This window comes from Blennius ocellaris (assembly GCF_963422515.1).
Source record: "Blennius ocellaris genome assembly, chromosome: 13".
Lineage (NCBI taxonomy): Eukaryota > Metazoa > Chordata > Actinopteri > Blenniiformes > Blenniidae > Blennius > Blennius ocellaris.
The window spans coordinates 8,248,091-8,261,818 of record NC_137662.1 but is presented as its reverse complement, the minus strand read 5'-3'; the positions used below and the strand labels follow the sequence as shown (position 1 = coordinate 8,261,818).

Sequence of the window (13,728 nt, the reverse complement as noted above, 5' to 3'; positions counted from 1 at the left end):
ACTACTGCAATGACTGGCTTCTCCTGATCTGTGCAGCGGTAGAAGTCAACCTCATTGAAAACCAGTCACGCCTCCCTAAATATAATGAGCTCCCTGCATTATGTGACTGTACCATGAACAAATGTCTCTCTCTCCCTCTCCTCCTGATCTTTCCCCTCTGTCCTTCTTCTCTCTGAAGACAAGGGCCTTTTTGTAGCGGAGGCAAATCACAGGACTCACATGCTTTGGAACGGAGAAAGTGAGAGATTACAGTAACAGATAGGGCGGTTCAGAGGAGCGGGAGGGGAGACGAGCAAAGCAGAGGAGTCGTCTGGAGCTGGACGGGTTTCGCCAGAACAGGACAGTTGTGGACGAGACATAGCAGGACTAACAGGGGGATGGGAGACAGCAGAACAGACCTGGAGGACAAGACGGAGGGCATGTCAGAAGGTAAAACAGTCCAGAAACATCAGTGTTAACTTTTGGAGAGATTTCTCTGGAAGCTTAACCTTGAATCTTTGCTTCATTTGTACTTCATTTGATTATTCAGAGGAGAAGATGTAGTTTTTATGTCTTGTTTTTAATGTTATACTGTCCAACATTTACCCATCATTCATGAAAATACATCTGACGTTTGTACTGTAATTGTTTGCTGGTTGTTGATAAAAGTCTGGCTGTGTGTGATTCCACATGTTGTGAGGTTCCAGTGTGAAGCTCTGAATGAAGTTATATTGCTTCACTTGGGAGTTTTTTAAAGCTCCTGAGTTTTTCAAAAGTTCATACACTTTTATTGCTGGCAATGCACACAAATAGGTAAATAGGAGCAAAAAAAATGTCGACTTGTTGCAAATATGAGGCTTTTACACATTCATCCACTGCATTAGACATACAGTATATCCAGTGTGTGGTTTGATGGAGGGACATACTCCTCCTGCTGGATTAGTTTCTACCCCTGGATAATGCAAATTATCAAAGACAGATCTATTGGTAAACAGGTAAACTTGCAGTCTCCAGAATGAGGTTTTGATCTCCACATGTCAGCCTGAGTGCACAACATTCTTGGCGTGTTAATGAATATGACCGATCTTGTTCCTGACGCCCGCATTCGCATTGACTTAACTTTTTTCCGGAGGTTTGAGGTCACTGTGGGACAGTAGGTCCATGGAGCGTCCCGGTGCCTACGTCTCTCTGGGAGTCCAGCTCCTGGACAAACGCAATTTACCAGAGGACGCACAGAGAGTCCCTCTGCAGACAGAAAGACGCCCATTATCCCGACTCTCCCTCAGTCACATTGTGTCTGCGGGCCTCGTCGATTATACATGCTAATAAATGCTGACTACGTCTGTGAAGTGACCCTCTACAGTTTTGACTGTGGCCTCAACTTACGACATTTTCACAACAAACAGAAGCTTTGTGCTTTTTTAATTCTGGGGTTTTCTTTGATTGTGTCCACATGAAGCATGAAGTGCAGCTCAAAGAGAAATCCTTCATAAATATAAACTTGCTCATGCTTCTTCTTCGAATAAGTCTCTGTAAAACATCTATGCCTGCCTAATTCAAGTTGCAGTCATTTTGAAGCGTAAAAGCCTAAAACCTAGACCTAGAAATCTAGATTTTAAGAGGGAATCCTGAGGGGAAAAAAACAACCACACAGGGAGAACGTGCAAACTCCTCATGCTTCAGGCTCAGGCTTCGAAACTCGTCATGCTTCAGGCTCAGGCTTCGAACCGGGGATAATCTAGCTGTTGTGCTGCAGTGCCCCGTCCCACCCACCCAAACAAACTGATTTCATTAATTTATGAGGTTATTCCTTTGCAACAAATCAGAAATGTGAAGATTCATCAAGTCACGCACAGCTTGACCCAAACGCACCACTTGCGTGCCGTCTGACAGTGACTGGCATGTGTGGAACTCTCACATGGCCGCCAAAGGAAACTTCTTAAACCTCAACGTCCTGACTCCCACTTCAGCGTTTGTCATCGGATGTGCTGCAGATGTTGGTTTTTTTTTGTCTGCGACACATCACATGCAGACACACGCTTATTACTTGGCTTTGATTGAAATCCCAACCGTGGATGAGACTCAAACACGTGCGGCCAGTTTGAGGAACCGTGTCAAAGGTTTGTGTTGGTCGAGTGAACCTTCGGTGTCAATGTCAAGTTAAAGAGGAGCACTTCAGTTTGATTACACATAGAGAGCGTTTCTGCAGCTTTAGCCATCTCAAAGCACTTCTTTTTTCTTTTTTTTTCTTTCGCAATAGCACCATGCCACCAGGGTGGTTTCCTTGTTTCCACTGTGACTCGTGGCTTAATGTGCTTCCTAAAGACACATTAATACACAGACAGGCAGATATGGGGATTTGAGCAATGTGAGACTGAACCTCTTCTTAATATTTGTGCACAATTTTCAACATTTTCACCATTACTTGTGATTTTGTTGCTGAAATATGTCTTTTCTCAATGTAATATCGCAATAGAAACTACTGATCACAATTTGGCTTCATTTAGCACCAATGGATTCCTTAAATACTGTTTTAGCACGGATGAAAACGCTGGGGCCAGAGACATGTTATAGATACTTTGGAATGAAAATAGAAAACGAGTTGACAGAAAAGCAATGAATAATGTTTTGTGGCAATAAGGTCAATTTTTTGAAGTGTTGCCACTACTATCTATCTATTGTAGAAAACATTTATGCCTGTTCTCTTGCTCTTGTAAATGTTGAGTGTCACCAAATTCAATTAGTCAGTATTTTCATGTGTGGTCAGTTAATTTAATTTCTTTCTCTAGATAATGAAGAAGATGTGCAAGAATCCAGTCTGGAGATCGCCCAGGTAATAAGGACTGGACTGAACTTTCCCATTAACTGTTTCTCGTAATTAGCCCAAATGTTTTCTCTTATTCTCTCTCTATTGGATTTCATCACCTGGTTTTCACATCCAATCTCTCAAAATCTCCCGCAAACATTGAGGTCGTGAGCTGCTGAGAGCTCAGAGGTCAAAGGTCAATCCAGCCATATGACAATCTGTCTTCTCTGTAATTCTGGAAGACGTAACATATTTTCTTTAAAAAAAAAAAAAATCTTTAAGCAACTATGTAATCGTTTTACATCCTTTGTTCCTTCAACCTTTTTGGCTTATGCAATTTATAATTTTAGTGATCAGAATATGATTACAACAAAAGAAATGCCATCATATCTGTAATAATGCCACATGCTTACAAAGACCATCGACCACAAATTTGTCAGTAATTTCATTCTCTTGGCTTAAGACTGGAGAAAAGAAAGAAGAGAAGACGCAACGACCATGGCTCTTCTGATCTAATGGAATCAAGCGTGTGCCGTGAAAATGCAGAGTGAACCACTTTCTTGGTTGAAGTCATCAGGTCTCATGACCTTTGATCAAAAGCGCATGTTTATCTGTGGAACAACATGGAAAAAGTAAATTAAACCAACTGTGAAATGGTGCTCGGGCGAGTATGCATTAATTAATTTTCCCAGATCAAATCACATGTGTTTAAATTGTATTATTGAATTTTTTTGGGAAACCAGCATAGAGATTTTAGATGTTTATTGGAAGCTGGCACTTAAACTGGCGACCTAAACGCCCAAAACAACCCTGACATTTACATAACAAAGTGTTGAGATCTGCAGCCTTTAGGTGTGCAGACGCCCAGCAGCAATGTCAACTATCTGAACAGGACAAATCCTCTATTGAGTCTCCCGCCTGATGCTTTTCACATGACTGAGAGGAGGAAGAGCCGGAGAGAGAGAGAGAGAGAGAGAGAGAGAGAGAGAGAGAGAGAGATGGAGAGAGAAAGAGAGATGGAGGGAGGGAGAGATGCTCAACTCATGTTATGTTCCCATGAGCTGATTCAGTTATGCCCTCTAAATAAATTCAATCGGCCATGCATGAGAAAACTCAGAACGAGGCTGCACTGAGAACGAAAGGTCGATTGACAATCTGGTTTTTGTGTGAAGTATTAAGAATTAAGATTAAAGATGGTCAGCTTCCAAACAGGAAAGAGGGCTGCAACAGCAAACATCGTTGGTAATAGAAAGGCCGAACCAAATGGGTTTTTAAAAACGACCTAAAAGTGCAGTTGACTGGAAGAGAAAGTCTTTCTGCCCTTTGGATCATTTATTAAATCCATGAAAGGTTTAGAACTTAAAAAGCAAAAAAGTCTCGATTTACAGACATCCTAATAAAAGTTAAACAATCATAACATCAATACAAAGCTTCCGTTGTTCTCTATTTTACTTTAAAAGATCCTTTTAATGACTTCCTCATGATTTTATCTTTTCCTGCCCTCTGTGTGGTGCAGCTGCAGGGCCTGGTGACGGAGCTGCGCGAGGGGCTCCAGGAGGCCCTGGGCGAGCTGTGCGAGCTGCGGCGGCGGGACGGCGGCCTGGAGGAGCAGCTCCAGGCACATCAGACCGACGTGGACGATAAGATAATGGGCCTCAAGAACTCGCTCAACACGTTCAAGGTGCCGTGGAAGCGCACACGGCCCCTTTTATGATGCGGCCTCCGTAACGTAATTTAAAGCATCTGACTGCAGCGCGGCTGAGGCTCCAAACTAATCTGATCTACCGGAGAGGAAAGCCGCTCTCGCGCTGGCTCACACTGCTTTTTAATACAAAATACTCCACTGTGCTGCTCGTGCTGTTTACATCTGTGTGAGATCGATTCACTGGGCACAAAGTAGAAGTATTGATTCTCTAGTTTATTAAAGAATCCGAATGTGTTGGATCTGAAATAGGGAAGGAATAAGTATAATAATTACAATGTAAAAATTATAATCAAAATAGACCACTAGTAACAAACAGACGGCGCAAATCCAGCCTGCCTAAAGAAAACCCACACACTCACGGGGAGAACCTGCAAACTGCAAAGTAAAGTTCCATTAAGAGGTGAAAGTGCAAATACAGTACTCAACACTGTTCTTACATTATAGTGGAAATATCAAGTATTGTATTGAGAAGATTATGTTAAAGGATTTGTTTTGGTTTATATAACTGATACAGGTGTTTGAGAGTATATAGTTTCCTTTAATAATACTTATATAGTGATAATATATGATTTAGCTTCAGTCATTTCTTAATCCTTGATGTTTGTATTTCGACAGATCTGACAACTTTTCCTTCGGGTCATTGTGAGATTAAAAAAACAAACCAAAAAAAAAAACAGTCTCCTGGTGATCTCAACTGTCTGAAGTGTAAAATTAAACTGTAAGAAACAGAACCCAGCGTCCGACGCTTCGGCCTGCAGCAGTTTCACTGATGCTGTTGGTGGACGTGTGCTTTGCAGGAGGAGCTGAACGTGGCCATGTTCCACATTAAAGACGTGTCGATCAGGCAGAGGGAGGTGAAGAAGACGATAGAAATGCTGCAGTCAGAAAACAAAGAGGTCATCTCTTTTCCTCACTGGTACGCAGTTTTGTTTCTTGAGCACGCGACCGCAGGTCACACATGAAACATTCCCAGTGCCGCTGTTGTTTAGCTTAAACAAAGGAATTCTTACAGGAAAGGATGGAAGAAGACCTGAGAAGAGATTTTTTAATTTTTTTTTAATCCCTTTTTGAGCCTGTTTTCATTCCTGCAGGAAAAGCTCCAGGGCCGACGTGCTGGCAGCACCGGGGGACGAACACATCTGTGTCTCCAACCAGGCAGAGCTCAGTGTGATCCAGCACTTCTTCTCCAGCCTCCCACACGGCGGCTCGCCGCAGAGGAGCAACACATCCACACAGAGTCAGTCTGTGTGTGTGTGTGTGTGTGTGTGTGTGTGTGTGTCACATCCACGCACTCAGCAGGACCTGCACTGTAACCTGGTCTGTGTCGCTGTGTTGCAGCCTCCATGTCTGAGCATGAGCAGAGAGGTTGTTCTCCCAAATCCCCCCCGTGGGGGGAGAGGAGGGGCAGTCGAGACGAGATCGAGACCCCCAACAGTCCCGCAGAAAGTAAGAAACCCACCTCTCAGTGCGACTTCTGCGGAAACCTTTACTTACCAATAATAATAATAACATCAGCCTCAAAACCAGATATGTTGGGACGATGGTTCAATGTAAATACAAAGAATTATTGCAAGACAGCAGTGACAACATATCAACACATCAGCTCATTTTAAAGTTGATAATAATAAAGATCTATTTATTATATAGCCCCTCTCATATACAACAGCCTATTAGAGACAAAAAGCAGAAATACATGATTAAAAAAAAGGTTATTAAGTTAGTAAGTCATTTGAAAACAGTTGTGCCTGGACTCTTCATAGACCAGCCTGTGGAGACCAAGAAGGACCTGCAACAGGTGAGGAAGGTGGCAGAGCTTCCAGAATGTCCCTATGCAAAGAGCTACAGACTATTTAAAACAAGCCAGCCCTCTGCCATGGGGGTCCTCAGATCTAACATGTTCCTAAACTGTTTATTCAAGACTCAAATCTGGGATGAGATGAAGCACATCAGAGATTCAGAGGTCAAGATCAAAGTCCCAAATATCAAACTATAGGAGTCAAAAATCCAAGAAATCGCACAAGATAAAGGAAAGAAGGCTTCGAACGAATGCTAAGCTAATCTGGTTGTGATCCACTGGGTTCAGGTGTGTTGAGCGAGATGAGAGAACGTGAAGCAGAAAACCATGAGCACAGTTTGGATACAAACTAAAACAAATAAGACCAAAGCGGAAGATAAAAATTCACCAATTCATCTCAAACACATCTTTGTGACATGTTCTAGCATATATTAATATTACAGCTCAAAGAGCTATTTAGATTCAGGTTATGCTCATTGGCAACAGGCAAGAATTATGAATGCGGAAAAATAAAGAACAGTGCATAGTTGTTCTATATTTTCTACGACTTCATCAAACTCCACCGATTCCAGACAGGACACACCCTGGGTGGGTCACAGTGTGTGAATCTGCAGGTGGCTGATATTATATATGGTCTTTTTCTATTCTCACACGTCTTTCCACCTGGTGTGTGTGTGTGTGTGTGTGTGTGCTCACAGGTAGACGGCAGCGAGCCGCCCTGGAGCTGCTGGAGTCGGAGAGAGTCTATGTCTCGCACTTGTCTCTGTTACTGAAGGCGAACATCTCCTTCAACGGGTCGGAAACGTTTCCTTCCAAGGATAAACGGTGATTTAACGACATGCAGTGAGAGCTCACGTACATCCAGAGGGTCTTAGAACCCGAGAATCACAGACTGAGGCCTTGATCGAGGAAACGGCCATGTTTGTTACTTACAACGGTGACAGAATGCACGACACCTTTACAATTCTATTATTAGGATTCTCTGGGGTGTATTTTTGCCTTGCAAATATGCATGCAAGAATTAATATTGCACATATCAATATGCATCGTAAATGATAAATAAAATGTAATGTATTCATATAGTGGTCATAAATACCTGTGTCATATTTGGAGCATCATGCTTTTCAAATAGGATATTATATTTTAGAGCAGGGCGATGACCCAGACATGACCATTTATCTATGTGATGCAAAACCCTCATCACCTCAGAATAAATCCTCCATGAGTCGCCCACTGATCTGATTTGTGAGTTTACCGCCAGGGAAGAACAGGAAATGACTAAATCCAATAAAATCAGGTTATAAACACCAGTGAGGCAGAAAACAAACTCTTCTCCAAAGGTCTCCACGCAGCCCGTTAATGTAATCACGGCTCAGGTCCAGCACACGTGTTCCCAATGAGCTCCGGTCTCCAAAGACATACTGCAACACGCCAAAGAGGCTGAATGGTATTTGTCAAAGATTGCATTTGTTTTAACCCGCTGCCACATGTCCGTCACACAGAATGGCAAATCAATGGATAAAGACGTTTATCACATTACGTTACAAGAGGACGGTGTTTGTGGTTGATTCTGTATGTGAAAAAGCCTTTTTTTCCTCTCATAATCATAGTAACTCAAATGGATCAAAACATTCACAAAGGACACGGTTGCAACATCGACACAATGTTTACAGTTTTTTTCTTCTGACAGAGTATAAAGAAAGTTGGTATTCTTTCCGACTCCAGGCCATTTCCCAGCTCTCTGAGGTTTCTGATCCAGCAGCATCTGGACCTGCTGCACACCCTCCAGGAGCGCGTGCTCAAGTGCCACTGGCAAGGGATCATGGGAGATGTCTTCATGAGGCTCACCAGCAAAGAGGTAAAACGCTGCGGAGTTCAGCCTCACTGTGGGAAATGTGACATTTCTTCATGTGGAATCAGATCCAAGAGGCCAACGTAGTTGTTCGTCCAACAAAGTCGCTGTCTTTGGATTTTTTTGTGTTTACAAAAGATGCTCTGTGTGCTTTTGTGTCTCTGCAGAGTGACTTCTTGGACTTTTACTTGTCGTACCTGAAGGAGCTTCCAGACTGTCTGTCAGTGATCAACATGCTGACGTCCAGCTCCGTCAAGTCTTCAGCTCTGTTAGAGGTGACACAGCGTGAAGCGACTGCACAAGATGTTACATAGCGGAGAAAAATGATGTAACGTCGGTCCATTTGAAGATTTGTTTTGAGTTTCACACAGAATTCGCTGGTTGAACCTTTGTCATCTTCTCCTGATTGGTCAGGGCGACGTCCTGGGGGATGAATCCAGACCGTCTCTTCACACTCTGCTGCTCCAGCCGGTTCAGAGGATCCCCGAGTATCTGCTGCTGCTCCAGGTGAGTGTGTATTACTGTACTGACGATATCAGGCTTTCCCAAAACAGCACTTCAGTAAAACGTCTGTTTTACATACTGTAGTTTTTAAGCAGCATCTGTAATCAGGTTGGTCTAAAATCATGACTGTTGGTCAAAAAACAGCTAATCCAAAATTGCTCCTTTTCTAGCTTTTAGCTGCTCAGCTGACCTGCGGCCACAAAAGTTATGAGATAAAATTTGTTAAAACCAAAAGACTCCTCCATCATGTGCATTAGTTTTTTTTTCCTATGATTTTTTATTGTTTCTCTTTTTTTTCAGTCATAATAACTTTCTTCCAAAGCCCACACATCAATCCATTCATATAATCTGTTACATTTTGTTTTATTCCTTCTATGAATTAAATACACAGGACGAACATATGTTGCCTATGAACACAGAAATTGCTCGTAGAAATTTTTTTTTGTCTTCCCTGAAAGAAAAATGACAGTTGTAGTGTAATATTTATGGGAAGTGACTTTCTTATTTTCTGCAAAAAATCTGGGTATTTCTCGGTGTAATGTCAATTTAAATGGGCTGTGTGTGTGTGTGCGTGTGTGTGTGTGTGTGTGTGTGTGTGTCTAGGGGCTGCTCAGGCACACAGATCCCGACCACCCGGACTATTACCTGCTGCTGGTTTGCATCCAGCAGTTCAGGTCCTTCACCTCTCAGTACCACCAGCTGCTCCAACACGACCAGGAGCTTCTGCTGCTCAACCGCAAGGAGGTCAACAGGTCAGAGAGGAAAACAACAACAACAACCATCATCAACAACCACCATGTGCCAGCTTTTCATCATAAACAAAGCATGCTTGCCGCGCCACATTATGTAATATTGGTGCAATATGTAATAATGTAACACATTTTCATCTCATTGAATATTTTCTTAGAAATATTCAATGAGTGAATATTCATTGAATATTTTATTAGAATACGCGCTGCACATCCTAATCAACTTTAATGCACTTTGTAAAAACTTCTTGCAACAGTTTACTACAAACTGCGGTGTAAAGGATGAAATGCACTCAGTGGCGGGGACAATCTAGTTTCATTTCTTCAAGCAAACAGAAATGGCTGGTGGAAATTCTGACTTTTAAAGTTTGTCACTTTAAAAATTACAGGTGATCGAAGGTTCCATCTGATCAGAACAGGAGCAAAAGCAAAGAGGGACATTCATAATTCTAGTCCAACTCAATCGTAACTTTTTCTAATGATTAAACATTGAACCATGTATACGGATAAAGGATAAAATATATTACATAATGCACCAAATTATTACATTTTCTTCCAACCAAAAGTGGAACACCCCATTCAGTAGTAACTTATTATATGTGGCCCTATTACATAATATGTTGAAAATGTATTACACCATTATTACATAACACGGCGACACAATGGTTGAAAGGTGTGTGTTTGTGTCTCCTCCATCTGCAGGTCCACCATGAAGCACCTGCTGAAGACGGTGGAAAGTGGGATTCCGGCCAGCAGCTTGGGCTCGCCGTACCCCTGCAGCACTGCAATGCTGTGAGTGTGTCGTCTGCCGCCCTGCAGCTTTATTCTGAAACACACATTTACATTCAACAAGGAAGAACACATTTCTTCTCACTTCATCTGTCTGCTGCGACGTTCGACGTCTTCTCCACTTTTTTAGTGTAAAATAAAACCCCACGTTTGCTGACGATGTAAATAAGTTTTGTTCGTGTGTTCGCGGCAGTGATCACGCCAACCAGGTGAAGCGCAGGAAGCAGTGTCTCCTGGAGCAGATCCAGTCCCACCGGTTCCATGACTGGGACCAGGATCAGGAACCTGAGACTCATCTGTACGGCTCGGAGTGGCCAGCACAACTCCCGTTCTTCAGCCCCGACCTGGACCCACGGAACCACAAAGCAACAGGTGCGAATCCACAAACACTTCATTTGATGCGGTTTCTCAATCAAAGGCGACCTTTGACCTTTTGTTGTTTTAACGAAAGAGCCGACTTCACTCCTGAAAGTAGGAAAATTTGAATTGAACAAAATGCAATAAGCCATCCAGTTGAATTTTGCAAAAGTAAATAAAAGCCCTAAATGTTCATGAATAATACAAATAAAGCAATCGCGCTGAGTCAGCCTTCAGAATCATAGCATTTGTAGTCACTGTAACTATCAGTAGTTGTTCATGTTGACAGAAGATAATCTATAAATCATCGTACTCTGGGGAAAGTTAACAAAACTATTCTGTATAAAGCCAAACCTCCATCAATGTGCTTCCTCAATAAATGAATTGACTGTATCTTATCATTTTGAGATTTTTGACGCAGGAGTTCAGACCCTCCTGATGATATCTTGCTTTACGGTCAAAATGAAAACAATTACGTTTCTTATTTTGATGATTAAAAAACAAACGTGTGAAATTATTTCTCAGACTTTAAAGTGGCACTATTTAAAATTGAAGTCATGCCTCTTTTGTACACTGGGTGGCGGTGCCGAGTCACTCTCAGAGGTCGTCTCAGGCTTTTGTTGAGGCCAGGAGTTGCAGAATTGCAAATGAAAAACACTAAACTTCGGTTGCAATTTAGGTGTCCGTTTACTCTGAGACAGTGAAAATGCAACTTTTTGAAACCGCTGCTACTGCGCATCATGGCCAACATGACCAATTGTTCTCTGTGTGTGTGGCTTTATTGCAAAAACACCAGCCACATAGTTTTCTGAGTTTCTGCCGCTTTTTTTGTAAATGGATAGTCTTCAGTTCTACCTTATATTTGTGGGTAAAATTGATTTAGATTGAACTCAATTATTACAAACTGCATCTTTAAATTCAAAGATAATAATTTGGTGCATTTTTAAATAGAACTGAAAGTTTGATTATCTGGTACCTGCAGTGTCTCAGCTCCCGGGAATCTCTTTTAATAGTTTTGTCGCCCTGTCAGACGGAATTTGTTCCTTCACGATGTTGCTTTGTAAGAACCAGACCACCTGAGTGTGTCTCTGTGTCTCAGGCCTCGGCAGTATCCCGGAGAGCGAGGCCCCCGGGGGCTCCATGTCCTGCCAGCACCGCCTTCCCGTCAGACCTCCCGAGTTCCGCCACGTCCAGCCGGGCTCGGCTCTGGCCGACGCCCTCGGGGAGTTCCTCCTCCCTCCGGACCCTCCAGGGATGGAGAGCCTGTACGAGGAGGACGGGGGCTCGCTCCACGATGTCTCCATGTTCGACCGCTGCTCCACCGGCTCCTCGGACTCCTCCATCGACATCGCCTTCGTCAAGTGCCCCAGGGGCCCGTCGGTGCCGCATCACGTCGCCAACGCAAACCTCTCCCACGAAGTGTTCGGGAACGGCGGCAGCAAAGGGAACGGTTACAGTAATAAACTGCCAAACCGAGGCTGCGTGTCTCCTGACGAGGCCGTGATGATGCGACGCAATCAGCACCGCCCCCTTCAGGCCAGCCAGCGCAAGAGCAAGGTGAGCCTGCTGAGGGGATTCAATTCAAAGTGTGTGTGTGGGGGGGTTAGAGGGTGTGTGGAACTGAAAGGTGTGTTGTTCTGTCCAGTCCCTGAACGGCCTGCAGATGGAGAACACAGTGAGCACTCTGGACAGCGGCCCGCTGTCGGACCAGCTGCAGAGAGTGGGACTGGGCAGCCACGCCAAGCTGGAGCGTCAGGGCAGCAGAGGCTGTTCCACCCCGTCCCGGAAGGCCCAGAGCCCCCTGGGCGGCAGAGCGGAAATCGAAAAGCAGAAACCGGAGCTTCACGGGGTGCTGAGCATTGTAGGTTTCTGCACAAACTGAATGCGTGTTTCGAAAAAGACGTGAAGTTTTTTGGTTTTTTTTACGGTTTTAGACACTTTGAGGTTGAATAATGAATCAAAATCTCACCAGGACTCGGGGATCCAGTCGTGGGGAGACGAGTCCAAGTGGAGGAGCGGGACGGAGGAGAACAACCACACGGCCTTCAGCGAGAGGAGTCGCAAGGACAAAGGAGGCTTCAGGAGCTCCTTCAAAAAACTCTTCAAGAAAAAGTAACATCTTCTACCTTTTCTTTCTATATTAATCTTAGATTTCTTATTATCACGTCGGGAATGTCCACATCTTCAATTTGTGTCTGATGTGTTATAATGATTTTGGAAACTCCTTCAATAGATTTGTTGCTGGTGAAATTGTTCTCCCGTGTCGTTATTCCACAAAGTCTTTCATATATAATTTGACTGTCATTTGAGTGCCTAGAGGGAATGTTCAGTCTCCAACCAGCATAGATCATTCCGTTTGAATAAAAAGAAAATATATGTAATAATGATAGTAGATCATAAGGATACAATAATGAAACTCCAGTCGGAAAACCTTAAAGATTTAACATGAAATCCTCATGTTTATCTGTTCAAACAGGAGCGGCGATGAAAAGAAGGAGAAAGGAGGCGAGAAAACACCAGAGCATCAGTGCAACGGTGAACATGAGAAAAACCCCAAGCTGCATCTGGACATAAACCGAGGGACGGCGGTATGAACCGAGTGGTGATTGAGAGCTGAACCCACGTAGAGTGAACACTGTCTGAAACTACAACTGCTGTAAACATGCTGTACAGGTACAATAAGCTCCCTGCTAATCATTCTAGATTCCATTTGTTTGGAAGAAGGAAAAAAAAAAAGAACACTGATGATTGAAGTAATATAACTCCACTATCAAGCAATTAAATTAATAGTAGCAACTGTAAAGCATCATTATTTCACTTCATCTCAGTATTTTTACTGTAAATAACCCTGAAATTCCTTTATATTATTCTTTTTCCCCTGCTCAAACGTTTCTTTTCATTTGGTTTGCATCTTGGCTGTCTCAACTACTATTGTTGATTATTATTTTTTATTATCATTAGAACATTTTTTTTCACTTTTAAGTTTCAGCTTTCTTCCAGTCTGCTTGAAGCCCGAAACTATAACCACAATTATGCTCTAAAACATTGTATACTCAGGAAACTATGCAGCTCGTCTTTGATATTTGTATTTCTAAGCCCTGTGCTGTTTTGTAACCGGAGAGTCAATAAAGGTCGAAGCTATTTGAGTATCTGTCTGGTGGTTTGGCTCTGTGCACATTTTCCACAAAGATT

General features: G+C 43.0%; 1 protein-coding gene across 2 annotated transcripts; it reads left to right on the top strand.

Moving 5' to 3' along the window:
• Positions 1-298: 298 nt before the first annotated feature.
• arhgef33 (Rho guanine nucleotide exchange factor (GEF) 33) lies at positions 299-13,673 on the top strand. Of its 2 annotated transcripts, XM_080508019.1 has the most exons (18): positions 382-429; positions 2,769-2,812; positions 3,249-3,453; positions 4,302-4,466; positions 5,288-5,406; positions 5,582-5,727; positions 5,829-5,936; positions 6,984-7,110; positions 8,011-8,143; positions 8,305-8,412; positions 8,552-8,644; positions 9,245-9,393; positions 10,093-10,182; positions 10,373-10,551; positions 11,636-12,093; positions 12,182-12,397; positions 12,509-12,648; positions 13,013-13,673. In XM_080508019.1, exons 3-18 carry the CDS (start codon positions 3,439-3,441, stop codon positions 13,128-13,130), a joined length of 2,364 nt encoding a protein of 787 aa, XP_080364145.1. In that variant the 5' UTR covers positions 382-429; positions 2,769-2,812; positions 3,249-3,438; the 3' UTR covers positions 13,131-13,673. The 2 variants fall into 2 exon arrangements, with proteins under 2 accessions (XP_080364144.1, XP_080364145.1); XM_080508018.1 differs by lacking the exon at positions 3,249-3,453 and having other exon boundaries at positions 299-429.
• Positions 13,674-13,728: the final 55 nt, after the last annotated feature.

Excerpts from the sequence above, each read along its gene's own strand:
- arhgef33 (XM_080508018.1), top strand. The coding sequence starts at position 378 with ATGGGAGACAGCAGAACAGACCTGGAGGACAAGACGGAGGGCATGTCA. Across the intron at positions 430-2,768 it reads GACGGAGGGCATGTCAGAAG|ATAATGAAGAAGATGTGCAA; the intron begins GTAAAACAGTCC and ends TTCTTTCTCTAG. Across the intron at positions 2,813-4,301 it reads CCAGTCTGGAGATCGCCCAG|CTGCAGGGCCTGGTGACGGA; the intron begins GTAATAAGGACT and ends TGTGTGGTGCAG.